Genomic DNA, 15749 nt, shown 5'->3' on the forward strand with positions numbered 1-15749 from the left:
TAAAAAAAAGTCCAAATGGATGTATAAACTACAGATTGTCCCTTTAAGCACCAAACAGAAGAAATGGGTTCTGGGTCAGTGCACCCGACTGCACAGATAATCACTGGACAGTAGACCGAAACATGGTTGCCACGCCACATTTACCAAACAGTTTGTTAACACAGCAGGACAAGTTACTGTCCAAACACTGACAGCCACCGGTACAACTGCAACCGTCACAGGCCGACCTGCCGAAGCCAAATGGCAGCCGAACTAACATGTACGAGACCATATTGTTTTTACAAGATGGAACACTAATGTCAGAGTGAGACGATGAGCCCTAGGGTTGTGGGCTGCCAGCTGGGGGGGGGGTTGTGGGCTGCCAGCTGGGGGGGGGGGGGAGGTTGTGGGCTGCCACGCCTGCCTTGCTCAAAGCGCCGCAGTGCATCCACACAGACGCTGGCAGAGAGTTCAAACGGGTGGGTGAAGTGGCTTAGCTCCAGCTGGGGGGGGTTAGAAGTAGAGCTGGGAATTGCCAGGGACCTCACAAAACGATATCACTATACTTCTGTCTGCTGCAGAAGGACAAGAGAGTTTTAAAATCAGTCATGGAAATAAAAGTGCTCACTATTTAAAGAGTTTTGGCGCATATAACTACCAATTTTTCAGAACAAATTTTATTTGTCACATGCTTCGTAAACAACAGGTGAAGACTAAGAGTGAAATACTTATGGGCCCTTTCCAACAACGCAGAGGGAATCTTTTAATTGTATTTTTTTAAATCAACAACTGAGCTTGTCTAACCCGTTCACAGGATTGGTTAACTCAAGGTTTCAAGGGTCTCTGGCTTAGCTCCAGCTGGGGGGGGGAGCTAGGTATATCTAGTGGCTTAGCTCCAGCTGGGGGGAGCTAGGTATATCTAGTGGCTTAGCTCCAGCTGGGGGAGCTAGGTATATCTAGTGGCTTAGCTCCAGCTGGGGGGGAGCTAGGTATATCTAGTGGCTTAGCTCCAGCTGGGGGGAGCTAGGTATATCTAGTGGCTTAGCTCCAGCTGGGGGAGCTAGGTATATCTAGTGGCTTAGCTCCAGCTGGGGGAGCTAGGTATATCTAGTGGCTTAGCTCCAGCTGGGGGAGCTAGGTATATCTAGTGGCTTAGCTCCAGCTGGGGGAGCTAGGTATATCTAGTGGCTTAGCTCCAGCTGGGGGAGCTAGGTATATCTAGTGGCTTAGCTCCAGCTAGCTCCAGGGGGGAGCTAGGTATATCTAGTGGCTTAGATCCAGCTGGGGGGAGCTAGGTATATCTAGTGGCTTAGCTCCAGCTGGGGGGGAGCTAGGTATATCTAGTGGCTTAGCTCCAGCTGGGGGAGGGGGGCTCCAGCTAGGTATATCTAGTGGCTTAGCTCCAGCTGGGGGAGCTAGGTATATCTAGTGGCTTAGCTCCAGCTGGGGGAGCTAGGTATATCTAGTGGCTTAGCTCCAGCTGGGGGAGCCAGGTATATCTAGTGGCTTAGCTCCAGCTGGGGGGAGCTAGGTATATCTAGTGGCTTAGCTCCAGCTGGGGGGGAGCTAGGTATATCTAGTGGCTTAGCTCCAGCTGGGGGGAGCTAGGTATATCTAGTGGCTTAGCTCCAGCTGGGGGGAGCTAGGTATATCTAGTGGCTTAGCTCCAGCTGGGGGAGCTAGGTATATCTAGTGGCTTAGCTCCAGCTGGGGGAGCTAGGTATATCTAGTGGCTTAGCTCCAGCTGGGGGAGCTAGGTATATCTAGTGGCTTAGATCCAGCTGGGGGAGCTAGGTATATCTAGTGGCTTAGCTCCAGCTGGGGGGAGCTAGGTATATCTAGTGGCTTAGCTCCAGCTGGGGGAGCTAGGTATATCTAGTGGCTTAGCTCCAGCTGGGGGGGAGCTAGGTATATCTAGTGTCTTAGCTCCAGCTGGGGGGAGCTAGGTATATCTAGTGGCTTAGATCCAGCTGGGGGAGCTAGGTATATCTAGTGGCTTAGCTCCAGCTGGGGGGGGAGCTAGGTCTATCTAGTGGCTTAGCTCCAGCTGGGGGAGCTAGGTATATCTAGTGGCTTAGCTCCAGCTGGGGGAGCTAGGTATATCTAGTGGCTTAGCTCCAGCTGGGGGAGCTAGGTATATCTAGTGGCTTAGCTCCAGCTGGGGGAGCTAGGTATATCTAGTGGCTTAGCTCCAGCTGGGGGGAGCTAGGTATATCTAGTGGCTTAGCTCCAGCTGGGGGGGAGCTAGGTATATCTAGTGGCTTAGCTCCAGCTGGGGGAGCTAGGTATATCTAGTGGCTTAGCTCAGCTGGGGGAGCTAGGTATATCTAGTGGCTTAGCTCCAGCTGGGGGGGAGCTAGGTATATCTAGTGGCTCAGCTCCAGCTGGGGGGGAGCTAGGTATATCTAGTGGCTTAGCTCCAGCTGGGGGGAGCTAGGTATATCTAGTGGCTTAGCTCCAGCTGGGGGAGCTAGGTATATCTAGTGGCTTAGCTCCAGCTGGGGGAGCTAGGTATATCTAGTGGCTTAGGTCCAGCTGGGGGAGCTAGGTATATCTAGTGGCTTAGCTCCAGCTGGGGGAGCTAGGTATATCTAGTGGCTTAGCTCCAGCTGGGGGAGCTAGGTATATCTAGTGGCTTAGCTCCAGCTGGGGGGAGCTAGGTATATCTAGTAGCTCTAGCTCCAGCTCCAGCTGGGGGGAGCTAGGTATATCTAGTAGCTTAGCTCCAGCTGGGGGGAGCTAGGTATATCTAGTGGCTTAGCTCCAGCTGGGGGGGAGCTAGGTATATCTAGTGGCTTAGCTCCAGCTGGGGGGGAGCTAGGGTGGGGAGCTAGGTATATCTAGTGGCTTAGCTCCAGCTGGGGGGGGAGCTAGGTATATCTAGTGGCTTAGCTCCAGCTGGGGGGGCTAGGTATATCTAGTGGCTTAGCTAGGTATATCTAGTGGCTTAGCTCCAGCTGGGGGGAGCTAGGTATATCTAGTGGCTTAGCTCCAGCTGGGGGAGCTAGGTATATCTAGTGGCTTAGCTCCAGCTGGGGGAGCTAGGTATATCTAGTGGCTTAGCTCCAGCTGGGGGAGCTAGGTATATCTAGTGGCTTAGCTCCAGCTGGGGGAGCTAGGTATATCTAGTGGCTTAGCTCCAGCTGGGGGGAGCTAGGTATATCTAGTGGCTTAGCTCCAGCTGGGGGGAGCTAGGTATATCTAGTGGCTTAGCTCCAGCTGGGGGAGCTAGGTATATCTAGTGGCTTAGCTCCAGCTGGGGGGAGCTAGGTATATCTAGTGGCTTAGCTCCAGCTGGGGGGGGGGCTATGTATATCTAGTGGCTTAGCTCCAGCTGGGGGCTAGGTATATCTAGTGGCTTAGCTCCAGCTGGGGGGAGCTAGGTATATCTAGTGGCTTAGCTCCAGCTGGGGGGGAGCTAGGTATATCTAGTGGCTTAGCTCCAGCTGGGGGGGAGCTAGGTATATCTAGTGGCTTAGCTCCAGCTGGGGGAGCTAGGTATATCTAGTGGCTTAGCTCCAGCTGGGGGGGCTAGGCTAGGTATATCTAGTGGCTTAGCTCCAGCTGGGGGGGGTAGGTATATCTAGTGGCTTAGCTCCAGCTGGGGGGAGCTAGGTATATCTAGTGGCTTAGCTCCAGCTGGGGGGGGGAGCTAGGTAGATCTAGTGGCTTAGCTCCAGCTGGGGGAGCTAGGTATATCTAGTGGCTTAGCTCCAGCTGGGGGAGCTAGGTATATCTAGTGGCTTAGCTCCAGCTGGGGGAAGCTAGGTATATCTAGTGGCTTAGCTCCAGCTGGGGGAGCTAGGTATATCTAGTGGCTTAGCTCCAGCTGGGGGAGCTAGGTATATCTAGTAGCTTAGCTCCAGCTGGGGGGGAGCTAGGTATATCTAGTGGCTTAGCTCCAGCTGGGGGGGGGAGCTAGGTATATCTACTTTTAGTTTTAATGCACCGTATTGCTGGAATAAAATCTATGATGTTCTGGTGCCGTTGAAAGCAATTGAAAGTATTCCTTCGTGACTTATTTGTGGACAAATGGAACTGTTTTTCTGGGCGATTTGTTTTATTTGTGCTTGACAGTCGTTCCGTCTTCACGACTGTGCTGGTGTGTGTGGACCATGATAGGTCCTCAGTGATGTGGACACCGAGGAACTTGAAGTTTTGACCCTCAACCCACTACAGCCCTGTCGACGTACTCACCCCTCCGTTTCCTGTCGTCCACGATCAGCTCCTTTGTCTTGATGATGTTGAGGGAGAAGTTGTCCTGGCACCACACTGCCAGGACACTGAACCCTTCCCTCTAGGCCAGAGATGGGCAACTTTTTTTCAGCAAACTTAATGATGGTATTGGAGTGGCCACGCAGTCATGATTGAATAGGGAGTACAGGAGGGGAATAAGCATGAACCCGAGGGTCCCCCGTTGAGGGTAAGCGTGGCAGATGTTGTAGTTGCGGCCCGTCAGGAAGTGTAGGATCCAGTTGCAGAGGGAGGGTTTCAGTCCCAGGGTTGAGCTTAGTGATGAGCTTGGAGGGGACTGTTGATCATCTGTAGATCTGTTGGGGCAGTATGCTAATTGGAGTGGGTCCAGGGTGTCTGGGATGATGGTGTTGATGTGAGCCATGACCAGCCTTTCAAAGCACTTCATGGCTACAGATGTGAGTGCTACGGGGCAATAGTCATTTAGACAGGTTACCTTGGCGTTCTTGGGCGCAGGGAATATGGTGCTTGATACATGTAGGTATTACAGACGGTCAGGGAGAGGTTGAACTTGCCAGCTGATCCTAGTTACCCGAGTTAGAGTCCTGGTAATCTGTCTGGCCACGTGGTGTTGTGAATATTAACCTGTTTAAAATGTCTTTCTAACATCCGCTACAGAGAGCGAGATCACACAGTCGTCGGGACCAGCTGGTGTGCTCATGCATGGTTCAGTGTTGCTTGCCTCAAAGCGAGCATAGAAGGAATTTAGCTCATATGGTAGGCTCGCGGCTGGGTTTCCCTTTGTAATCCGGCATAGTTTGCAACCCCTGCCACATCCGATGAGCATCAGAGCCGGCATAGTATGATTCGATCTTAGTCCTGTATTGATGTTTTGACTGTTTGATGGCTCATCGGAGGTCGTAGTGGGATTTCTTACAACCGTCCGGATTAGCGTCCCACTCCTTGAAAGCAGCAGCTCTAGCCTTTAGCTCAGTGTAGATGTTGCCTCGAATAAATGGCTTCCGGTTAGGATATAAACGTATGGTCACTGTGGGGACAATGTCATCAATGCACTTATTAATAAAGCCGGTGACTGATGTGATAAACTCCTTACTGTTATCGGATGAGTCACAGAACTTTTTCCAGTCTGTACTAGTGTAACGGATGTGAAACGGGACGGTCTAAAGTTATACTGTTACACTAGCGAAAGTGTCCTGTAACTTATCATCCGCTTCGTCTGACCACTTCTGTACTGAGCGCATCACTGGTACTTCCTGTTTTTGCTTGTAACCAGTTCACTGGTTCCTCCAATTTTTTGCTTGTAAGCAGAAATCAGGAGTATAGAGTTATGGTCATATTTGCCAAATGGAGGGCGAGGGAGAGCTTCGTATGCTTCGTACGAGTGTAGGTGATTGAGTTGAGTTTTTTCGCCTCTAGTTGCACAAGTGACATGCTGGTTAAAATGAGGTAAGACGGATTTCAGTTTCCCTGCATTGAAATCACCGGCCAATAGGAGCGACACCTCTGGATGTACATCTTCTTGTTTTGCTTATGGCCCTATACTGCTCGTTGAGTGCAGGCTTAGTGCCAGCATTGGTTTGTGGTGGTAAATAGACAGCTACAAAAAAATATAGATTAAAAACTCTTGGTAAATAGGACGGCTTATCAGCATATAGGTATTCTCCATCACTAGGGAGGAGAAGTACAGAGGTGGAGTGAGAGACAGTAAATAGGAAAGAGAGAAAAAAGGAAATGGATTGCTCGGAGAGAGAGCGAAACAGAAAAAAACAATGAAAAAGAGAACGAGAGTAGGCCTTTAAATTACTCAGCTTTCATTACCCTGATGCCTTATGTAAGTAAGCCTGGCAGGCTGCGCACACAGACGTGACCCCTGCTCTTCGCCAGCCCACCCCCAGTCCCGGCGCCGGAACAAACCCGACCACCGTGGCCACAGCCACACCCCCAGTCCTATCCAACCCGCTCAGCCAAACCAACGCCAGTGGTGCAGCCAGACCAGCAACTGCCACGGCCCAAGCCTGCCCCGCGACAGCTATAGAGGCCCGAATTGTTCCAGCACCTGGCCCAGCTCCACTCCGCAACCTGCAGGACCAGATCCACAACCGCCAGTGCCCGAGCCAGCCCCTCAATAGACACTCGAGCAGACACACCAGCTGGTGTCTCTCCTGGACCAGACATCACCGGATTCAACACCGGTGCTAATCCCTACACTACCCTCTGCCCTCCTCGCAGACCTGCTTGGCCTGGATCTGACACCCAAGCGGACTCTACAGCCAGAGTCCCAGTCGGCGTCCAATCTAGCACCTTAAGACTCTCTCCTGGACCTGCCAGCATCAAAACCAGATCGCAGTTCTGATCTCGATGTCCACTGCCGTTCCGGGGGACCAGTTCAGCACCAACCTGGATCTATCATCCACTCCACCTACTGACGCCTCAGCACCTGACCCAGTTCCACTCCTGAGTCTGTCATCCAGACCTGGAGACCTCCAGCAGCATGGACACGGACTGTCCCCACTCCTGCTGGACGACCCTGCCTCATGGACATCATGATCGCCTTGTCCCTCCATCCATTCCACCGAAGGGTGACCTTGTCCCTCCATCCATTCCACCGAAGGGTGACCTTGTCCCTCCATCCATTCCACCGAAGGGTGACCTTGTCCCTCCATCCATTCCACCGAAGGGTGACCTTGTCCCTCACTGCCCACTCCAACCATTCCCACCAAAGGGGTGACTACATGGGGATGTGGGACATTCCTCATTACCCAGTGCCCTACAACCACCGGCCTTCAAGGGGACAGACACTGAGGAAACATGTACTACATACATTTTGGGGTGGCTGTGCAAAACCCAATACTTTCTATTATTAAATATTCACTGAACCCCCTCTCTCTCTGGCTAGGACATAGAGACAAACTCTGGGACATTTTACAGCTGTGGCAGAGGGTACCATCCCCCACCTCCCTTGTCCAGTAGCAGAGGCCACTTCACACCTCTGTGTTAGGGAACGCAGTCCGCTGACCTGGTCAGCCAATCACAGGCCCTATCTAATGGGGTAACGCAACCCCATTCCTACCTGCAATTTAGTTGGGAACAAAGGTGCAGAGAGACGACAGGTCAGAAGAACTCTGCAGCACCTCAACACAACTCACCACTGGACCCTTCCTACAAGGACAAGTATCTTGCCCTGGACTTCCTGAATCAAATCACATTTTATTGGTTGCATACACACGTTTAGCAGATGTTATTATGGGTGTAGCAAAGTGCTTGTGTTCCTAGCTCCAACAGTACAGTAACATCTAACAATACACGATACATATTTCTATATACAGTAATATCTAACAATACACACAAATCTAAAAGTAAAATAATGGAATTAAGAAATATAGAAATAAGGTCTAGCGTTGTGGGAGTCTGGAGTATAAAATACATTACCGGTCAAAAGTTAGGCCACACCTACTTATTCAAGGGTTATTCTTACATTTTGGACAATTTTCTACCTTGTAGAATAATAGCGAAGACATCAAAACTATGAAATAACACATATGGAATCATGTAGTAACCAAAACAAAAGTGGTAAACAAATCAAAGTAAATTTATATTTGAGATTATTCAAAGTAGCCACCCTTTGCCTTGATGACAGCTTTGCACACTCTTGGCATTCTCTTAACCAACTTCATGAGGTAGTCACCTGGAATGCATTTCAATTAACAGGCGTGCCTTGTTAAAAGTTCATTTGTGGAATTTCTTTCCTTCTCAATGCGTTTTGAGCCAATCAATTGTGTTGTGACAACGTAGCGTTGGTATACAGAAGATAGCCCTATTTGGTAAAAGACCAAGAACATATTATGGCAAGAACAGCTAAAATAAGCAAAGAGAAATTACAGCCCATCATTACTTTAAGATATGAAAGTCAGTCAATGCGGAAAATGTCAAGAACTCACCCAGCCTCAGAAATTGCAGCCCAAATAAATGCTTCACAAAGTTTAAGTAACAGACATCTCAGCATCAACTGTTCAGAGAAGACTGCGTGAAATCAGGACTTCATGGTTGAATTGCTTGGTTGAACCACTATTAAAGTACTCCAATAATAAGAAGAGACTTGCTTGGGCCAAGAAACATGAGCAATGGACACTAGGCCAGTGGAAATGTGTCCTTTTGTCTGCTGAGTCCAAATATGAGATCATTGGTGGTTTGCGCTTTGTGGGACTATCATTTGTCTTTCAACAGGACAATGACCCACCACACCGACAGGATGCTCTCAATGGTGCATCCTGAGCCTGAAGAAGCTTTTCACCTTCTACACTGCAGCCCCGTCAATGTGGATGGTCCACGATAAGCTCCTTCCTTTTGTTGACATTGAGGGGATGGATATTTTCCTGGCACCACTCTGCCAGGGCCCTCACCTCCTCCCTGTATGCTGTCTCGTCATTGTTGGTAATCAGGCCTACAGTACCACTGCTGTTGTCTGCAAACTTGATGATTGAGTAAACAGGGAGTACATGAGGGGGCTGAGCACCCAACCTTGTGGGGCCCCTGCGTTAAAGATCAGCATAGTGGAGGGGGGCGGCCTGTCAGGCCAGGACCCAGTTGCACAGGGTGGGGTTCAGACCCAGGGCCCCGAGCTTAATGATGAGCTTGGAGGGTACTATGTTGTTGAATGCTGAGCTGAAGTCAATGAACAGCATTCTTACATCGGTAATCCTCTTGGGTTAGGGCAGTGTGCAGTGCAATGGCGTTTGCATCATCCGAGTTCAGTTACCTTTGCTTTCTTGGGTTCAGGAACAATGGTGGACCTCTTGAAGCATGTGGGGACAGCAGACTGGAATAGGGAGAGATTGAATATGTCCGTAAACACTCCATCCAGTTGGTCTGCCCATATGCTGAGGACGCGGCTGGGGATGCCGTCTGGACCGGCAGCCTTGTGAGGGTTAACACGCTTAAATGTCTTACTCACGTCGGCCACGGTGAACGTGAGCTCACAGTTCTCGGGAGAGGCCCATATCCGTGTCACTGAGTTATCCTCAAAGCGGGCGAAGGTGTTTAGCTTGTCCGGGAGCAGGACGTCGGTGTCTGTGACGTGGCTGGTTTTCCCTTTAGAATCTGATTGTCTGTAGACCCTGCCACATACGTCTCCTGTCTGAGCCGTTGAACTGCGACTCCACTTTGTCTCTGTCCTCTGACGTTTTGTCTGTTTGATTGCCTTACGGAGATCATAACTACACTTTGTATTCCACCATATTCACAGTCACCTTGCCGTGGTTATAAATGCGGTTGTTTGCTCTTTCAGTTTCGCTAAAATGTGTTTTAGTGATTTTATGGTCATTCATGGTCTATTACACCAAAAACCTCCAGTAGTCTATCCTACTTCCTGTTTGTCGTGATCGCCGGCGCGCCGGGACAATTGCACCTATATCTAAACCGGCACCTCTATCGGAGTTCACCACCAATTAATGATGCTCTTTTTCAATGGACGTTTCAACGAGACTGAAATGAACGATTCACCATGGACGTTTCAACAAGAGACTGAAATGAACGATTCATCATGGACGTTTCAACAAGAGACTGAAATGAACGATTCATCATGGACGTTTCAACGAGACTGAAATGAACGATTCACCATGGACGTTTCAACAAGAGACTGAAATGAACGATTCATCATGGACGTTTCAACAAGAGACTGAAATGAACGATTCACCATAGACGTTTCAACAAGAGACTGAAATGAACGATTCATCATGGACGTTTCAACGAGACTGAAATGAACGATTCACCATGGACGTTTCAACAAGAGACTGAAATGAACGATTCATCATGGACGTTTCAACAAGAGACTGAAATGAACGATTCATCATGGACGTTTCAACAAGAGACTGAAATGAACGATTCACCATAGACGTTTCAACAAGAGACTGAAATGAATGATTCATCATGGACGTTTCAACGAGACTGAAATGAACGATTCATCATGGACGTTTCAACGAGACTGAAATGAACGATTCACCATAGACGTTTCAACAAGAGACTGAAATGAACGATTCACCATAGACGTTTCAACAAGAGACTGAAATGAACGATTCACCATAGACGTTTCAACAAGAGACTGAAATGAACGATTCACCATAGACGTTTCAACAAGAGACTGAAATGAACGATTCACCATAGACGTTTCAACAAGAGACTGAAATTAACGATTCATCATGGACGTTTCAACAGAGAGACTGAAATGAACGATTCACCATAGACGTTTCAACAAGAGACTGAAATTAACGATTCATCATGGACGTTTCAACAAGAGACTGAAATTAACGATTCAACAAGAGACTGAAATGAACGATTCACAATGGACGTTTCAACAGAGAGACTGAAATGAATGATTCATCATGGACGTTTCAACAAGAGACTGAAATGAACGATTCATCACGGACGTTTCAAACAGAGAGGTTAGTGAGAGAGCAAGGCAAGCATAGCGATGGAAAACAAGCTCTTCACTGGGGGGGTGGACAATGGCCTGGCTTAGAAGTGCAGACATGAGTCAGCCCTGTTGCCAGCTGTGTGTGGGTCAACAATGAGTGGGCACCTCACAATCCATGACCTCATTCTCATTAGAAAACCATGGTTATCTTGCTGCAACACATTCACAACACAGTGCACTTTACAGTATTTCTAGGTTGGCCACTGGACCACAACTGGGCTCACTACTAATCTGCATCCCAAAATGCATCATATTCAGTGCATACACTTTGACCATAGAGAGAGAGAGAGAAACTGTATATACTGTATATCATTGGTTATACTTTAACTAGTGTCAATAGCAGTAAAAAACAAATGACAGGGTATATGTAACAGTCGACTTATCGAGTCCTTGTAATGAACTGCAGGGATTTGTAAGCCCGTCCTTAAACATTGGCATTTGACGGAAAGAAAATGACCCTTGTTGTACCCACCTTGAGTCCATCGCTGGGCAGCCGGTACCCAAAGCGTGCAGGCAGGTCATCAAAATTACCTGTCTTGTTGTCAAATGTGTACTGAAAGAGAAAAAAAGAATACAAATCACATCATGTGGTGTTAATAACTAATAGTCTGCGTGTCTATCCATCAGCCCGTCTCTGTCTGCGTGTCTATCCATCAGCCCCTCTCTGTCTGCGTGTCTATCCTTCAGCCCCTCTCTGTCTGAGTGTCTATCCATCAGCCCGTCTCTGTCTGCGTGTCTATCCATCAGCCCGTCTCTGTCTGCGTGTCTATCCATCAGCCCGGCTCTGTCTGCGTGTCTATCCATCAGCCCGTCTCTGTCTGCGTGTCTATCCATCAGCCCGTCTCTGTCTGCGTGTCTATCCATCAGCCCCTCTCTGTCTGCGTGTCTATCCTTCAGCCCCTCTCTGTCTGCGTGTCTATCCATCAGCCCGTCTCTGTCTGCGTGTCTATCCATCAGCCCCTCTCTGTCTGAGTGTCTATCCTTCAGCCCCTCTCTGTCTGAGTGTCTATCCTTCAGCCCGTCTCTGTCTGCGTGTCTATCCATCAGCCCGTCTCTGTCTGCGTGTCTATCCATCAGCCCCCCTCTGTCTGCGTGTCTATCCATCAGCCCCTCTCTGTCTGCGTGTCTATCCTTCAGCCCCTCTCTGTCTGCGTGTCTATCCTTCAGCCCCTCTCTGTCTGAGTGTCTATCCTTCAGCCCCTCTCTGTCTGAGTGTCTATCCTTCAGCCCGTCTCTGTCTGCGTGTCTATCCATCAGCCCCTCTCTGTCTGCGTGTCTATCCTTCAGCCCCTCTCTGTCTGAGTGTCTATCCTTCAGCCCCTCTCTGTCTGAGTGTCTATCCTTCAGCCCCTCTCTGTCTGAGTGTCTATCCATCAGCCCATCTCTGTCTGCGTGTCTATCCATCAGCCCCTCTCTGTCTGCGTGTCTATCCTTCAGCCCCTCTCTGTCTGCGTGTCTATCCTTCAGCCCCTCTCTGTCTGAGTGTCTATCCTTCAGCCCCTCTCTGTCTGAGTGTCTATCCTTCAGCCCCTCTCTGTCTGAGTGTCTATCCTTCAGCCCCTCTCTGTCTGCGTGTCTATCCTTCAGCCCCTCTCTGTCTGCGTGTCTATCCATCAGCCCGTCTCTGTCTGAGTGTCTATCCTTCAGCCCGTCTCTGTCTGAGTGTCTATCCTTCAGCCCGTCTCTGTCTGCGTGTCTCTCCTTCAGCCCGTCTCTGTCTGCGTGTCTATCCTTCAGCCCGTCTCTGTCTGCGTGTCTATCCTTCAGCCCGTCTCTGTCTGACTCACGGCAGAGATGTCGGCCTCAACGGGAAGCAGGTTGAGGAAGGCGAAGAGCTGCACGGTGAAGATGGTGTAGATCTGTGTGGCAGACAGCATCAGCATCCCAAGGGAGAGCAGCATCTTGCATTCCGCACTGTGCCAGTCAACTGACACACACACGGACGGACTGTCCCAGCACTGGCAGCTCTCACACCTGCAGTGTACGTACACACACACACACACACACACACACACACACACACACACAGACACACACACACACGATTGTCAATGTCTGTAGGCCTACGTCTGCTCCCAGCCTCCCAGAGAAACACCCCAATGTTCCTCGGGACAACTGCAATTATATATGCCACTACGTGAAATTTGGTGTGACCCTGCTCGGTTCTGAAATCTGGTGTGACCCTGCTCGGTTCTGAAATCTGGTGTGACCCTGCTTGGTTCTGAAATCTGGTGTGACCCTGCTCGGTTCTGAAATCTGGTGTGACCCTGCTCGGTTCTGAAATCTGGTGTGACCCTGCTCGGTTCTGAAATCTGGTGTGACCCTGCTCGGTTCTGAAATAAGACCGTAGTGAATTTGTCATTGATTCATGCCTAACACACTTGCACACACACAAGATTGAAGTAGTTAAGCCTACTAGCTTGATAGCAGGGTTGGGGTTAATTCCATTTCAATTCTGGAAGTACATTGAAATTCCATGCAATTGTTTCAATGAGGAACATTGAAACGCCCCATATATAAATTGCCTGGCTCCCCACAGGTGCCACTTTGGTTTTAGAAGTGAGGGGGACATGACCCCCAGATCCCCCGTCAGGTTCTCTCCTAGAGTTTTTGGGGTCATCTAACGCGAACTTCCTGCATTTTTACACAATCCCAACGAGTCGTCTCTATTTAGAACAAAATGTAATTAAGCTTGGTAAGAGATCATTATTAAATATGTTTCAGTGATTAATAAAGACTTTTGATCAATAATAAATATTGTGTTGCACCTTTAACCAAGACTAACAAATGAACAACACTTGAAAAAAAATACAGACTTTTGATTGTCTTTATTAAGACTTCCTCTATATCAAATTTCAGCCAAACCGCCCAGCCACCTGCACCCCAGGCCACCTGCACCCCAGGCCACCTGCACGCCAGGCCACCTGCACGCCAGGCCAGCCCAGGCCACCTGCACCCCAGGCCACCTGCACCCCAGCCACCCCAGGCCACCTGCACCCCAGACCACCTGCACCCCAGACCACCTGCACCCCAGGCCACCTGCACCCCAGCCACCCCAGGCCACCTGCACACCCAGCCAGCCCAGGCCACCTGCACGCCCAGCCAGCCCAGGCCACCTGCACGCCCAGCCAGCCCAGGCCACCTGCACCCCAGGCCACCTGCAGCCCAGGCCACTTGCACGCCCAGGCCACCTGCACGCCCAGGCCACCTGCACGCCCAGGCCACCTGCACGCCCAGGCCACCTGCACGCCCAGGCCACCTGCACCCCAGGACACCTGCAGCCCAGGCCACCTGCACGCCCAGCCAGCCCAGGCCACCTGCACGCCCAGCCAGCCCAGGCCACCTGCACGCCCAGCCAGCCCAGGCCACCTGCACGCCCAGCCACCCCAGGCCACCTGCACCCCAGGCCACCTGCACGCCCAGCCAGCCCAGGCCACCTGCACGCCCAGCCAGCCCAGGCCACCTGCACCCCAGGCCACCTGCAGCCCAGGCCACTTGCACGCCCAGGCCACCTGCACGCCCAGGCCACCTGCACGCCCAGGCCACCTGCACCCCAGGACACCTGCAGCCCAGGCCACCTGCACGCCCAGCCAGCCCAGGCCACCTGCACGCCCAGCCAGCCCAGGCCACCTGCACGCCCAGCCAGCCCAGGCCACCTGCACGCCCAGCCACCCCAGGCCACCTGCACCCCAGGCCACCTGCACGCCCAGCCAGCCCAGGCCACCTGCACGCCCAGCCAGCCCAGGCCACCTGCACGCCCAGGCCACCTGCACGCCCAGGCCACCTGCACGCCCAGCCAGCCCAGGCCACCTGCACGCCCAGCCAGCCCAGGCCACCTGCACGCCCAGCCAGCCCAGGCCACCTTCACGCCCAGCCAGTCCAGGCCACCTGCACGCCCAGCCAGCCCAGGCCACCTGCACGCCCAGCCAGCCCAGGCCACCTGCACGCCCAGCCAGCCCAGGCCACCTGCACGCCCAGCCAGCCCAGGCCACCTGCACGCCCAGCCAGCCCAGGCCACCTGCACGCCCAGCCAGCCCAGGCCACCTGCACGCCCAGCCAGCCCAGGCCACCTGCACGCCCAGCCCCCTCCAGTCTAGTCAATATACACTGCTAAAAAAAAATAAAGGGAACACTTAAACAACACAATGTAACTCCAAGTCAATCGCACTTCTGTGAAATCAAACTGTCCACTTAGGAAGCAACACTGATTGACAATCAATTTCAATTTGCAAATGGAATAGACAACAGGTGGAAATTATAGGCAATTAGCAAGACACCCCCAATAAAGGAGTGGTACTGCAGGTGGTGACCACAGACCACTTCTCAGTTCCTATGCTTCCTGGCTGATGTTTTAGTCACTTTTGAATGCTGGCGGTGCTTTCACTCTAGTGGTAGCATGAGACGGAGTCTACAACCCTCACAAGTGGCTCAGGTAGTGCAGCTCATCCAGGATGGCACATCAATGCGAGCTGTGGCAAGAAGGTTTGCTGTGTCTGTCAGCGTAGTGTCCAGAGCATGGAGGCGCTACCAGGAGACAGGCCAGTACATCAGGAGACGTGGAGGAGGCCGTAGGAGGGCAACAACCCAGCAGCAGGACCGCTACCTCCGCCTTTGTGCAAGGAGGAACACTGCCAGAGCCCTGCAAAATGACCACCAGCAGGCCACAAATGTGCATGTGTCTGCTCAAACGGTCAGAAACAGACTCCATGAGGGTGGTATGAGGGCCCGATGTCCACAGGTGGGGGTTGTGCTTACAGCCCAACACCGTGCAGGACTTTTGGCATTTGCCAGAGAACACCAAGATTGGCAAATTCGCCACTGGCGCCCTGTGCTCTTCACAGATGAAAGCAGGTTCACACTGAGCACACGTGACAGAGTCTGGAGACGCCGTGGAGAACGTTCTGCTGCCTGCAACATCCTCCAACATGACCGGTTTGGCGGTGGGTCGTCATGGTGTGGAGTGGCATTTATTTGGGGGGCTGCACAGCCCTCCATGTGCTCGCCAGAGGTAGCCTGACTGCCATTAGGTACCGAGATGAGATCCTCAGACCCCTTGTGAGACCATATGCTGGTGTGGTTGGACCTG

General features: G+C 51.4%; 1 protein-coding gene across 2 annotated transcripts in view; it reads right to left on the reverse strand.

Moving 5' to 3' along the window:
- LOC115118964 (E3 ubiquitin-protein ligase RNF13-like) overlaps window positions 1-15749 on the reverse strand; it is a 90950-nt gene that overhangs the window by 65972 nt on the left and 9229 nt on the right. For both annotated transcript variants that reach the window (XM_065009532.1, XM_065009533.1), the window contains exons 2-3: window positions 12451-12637; window positions 11136-11216 (exon numbers count right to left, since the gene is read on the reverse strand). In XM_065009532.1, the coding sequence (XP_064865604.1) occupies window positions 11136-11216; window positions 12451-12564 (195 nt within the window). In that variant the 5' untranslated portion in view covers window positions 12565-12637. The remainder of the gene's footprint in view (window positions 1-11135; window positions 11217-12450; window positions 12638-15749) is intronic.

This window comes from Oncorhynchus nerka, linkage group LG25 (assembly GCF_034236695.1).
Source record: "Oncorhynchus nerka isolate Pitt River linkage group LG25, Oner_Uvic_2.0, whole genome shotgun sequence".
Taxonomy (NCBI): Eukaryota; Metazoa; Chordata; class Actinopteri; order Salmoniformes; family Salmonidae; genus Oncorhynchus; species Oncorhynchus nerka.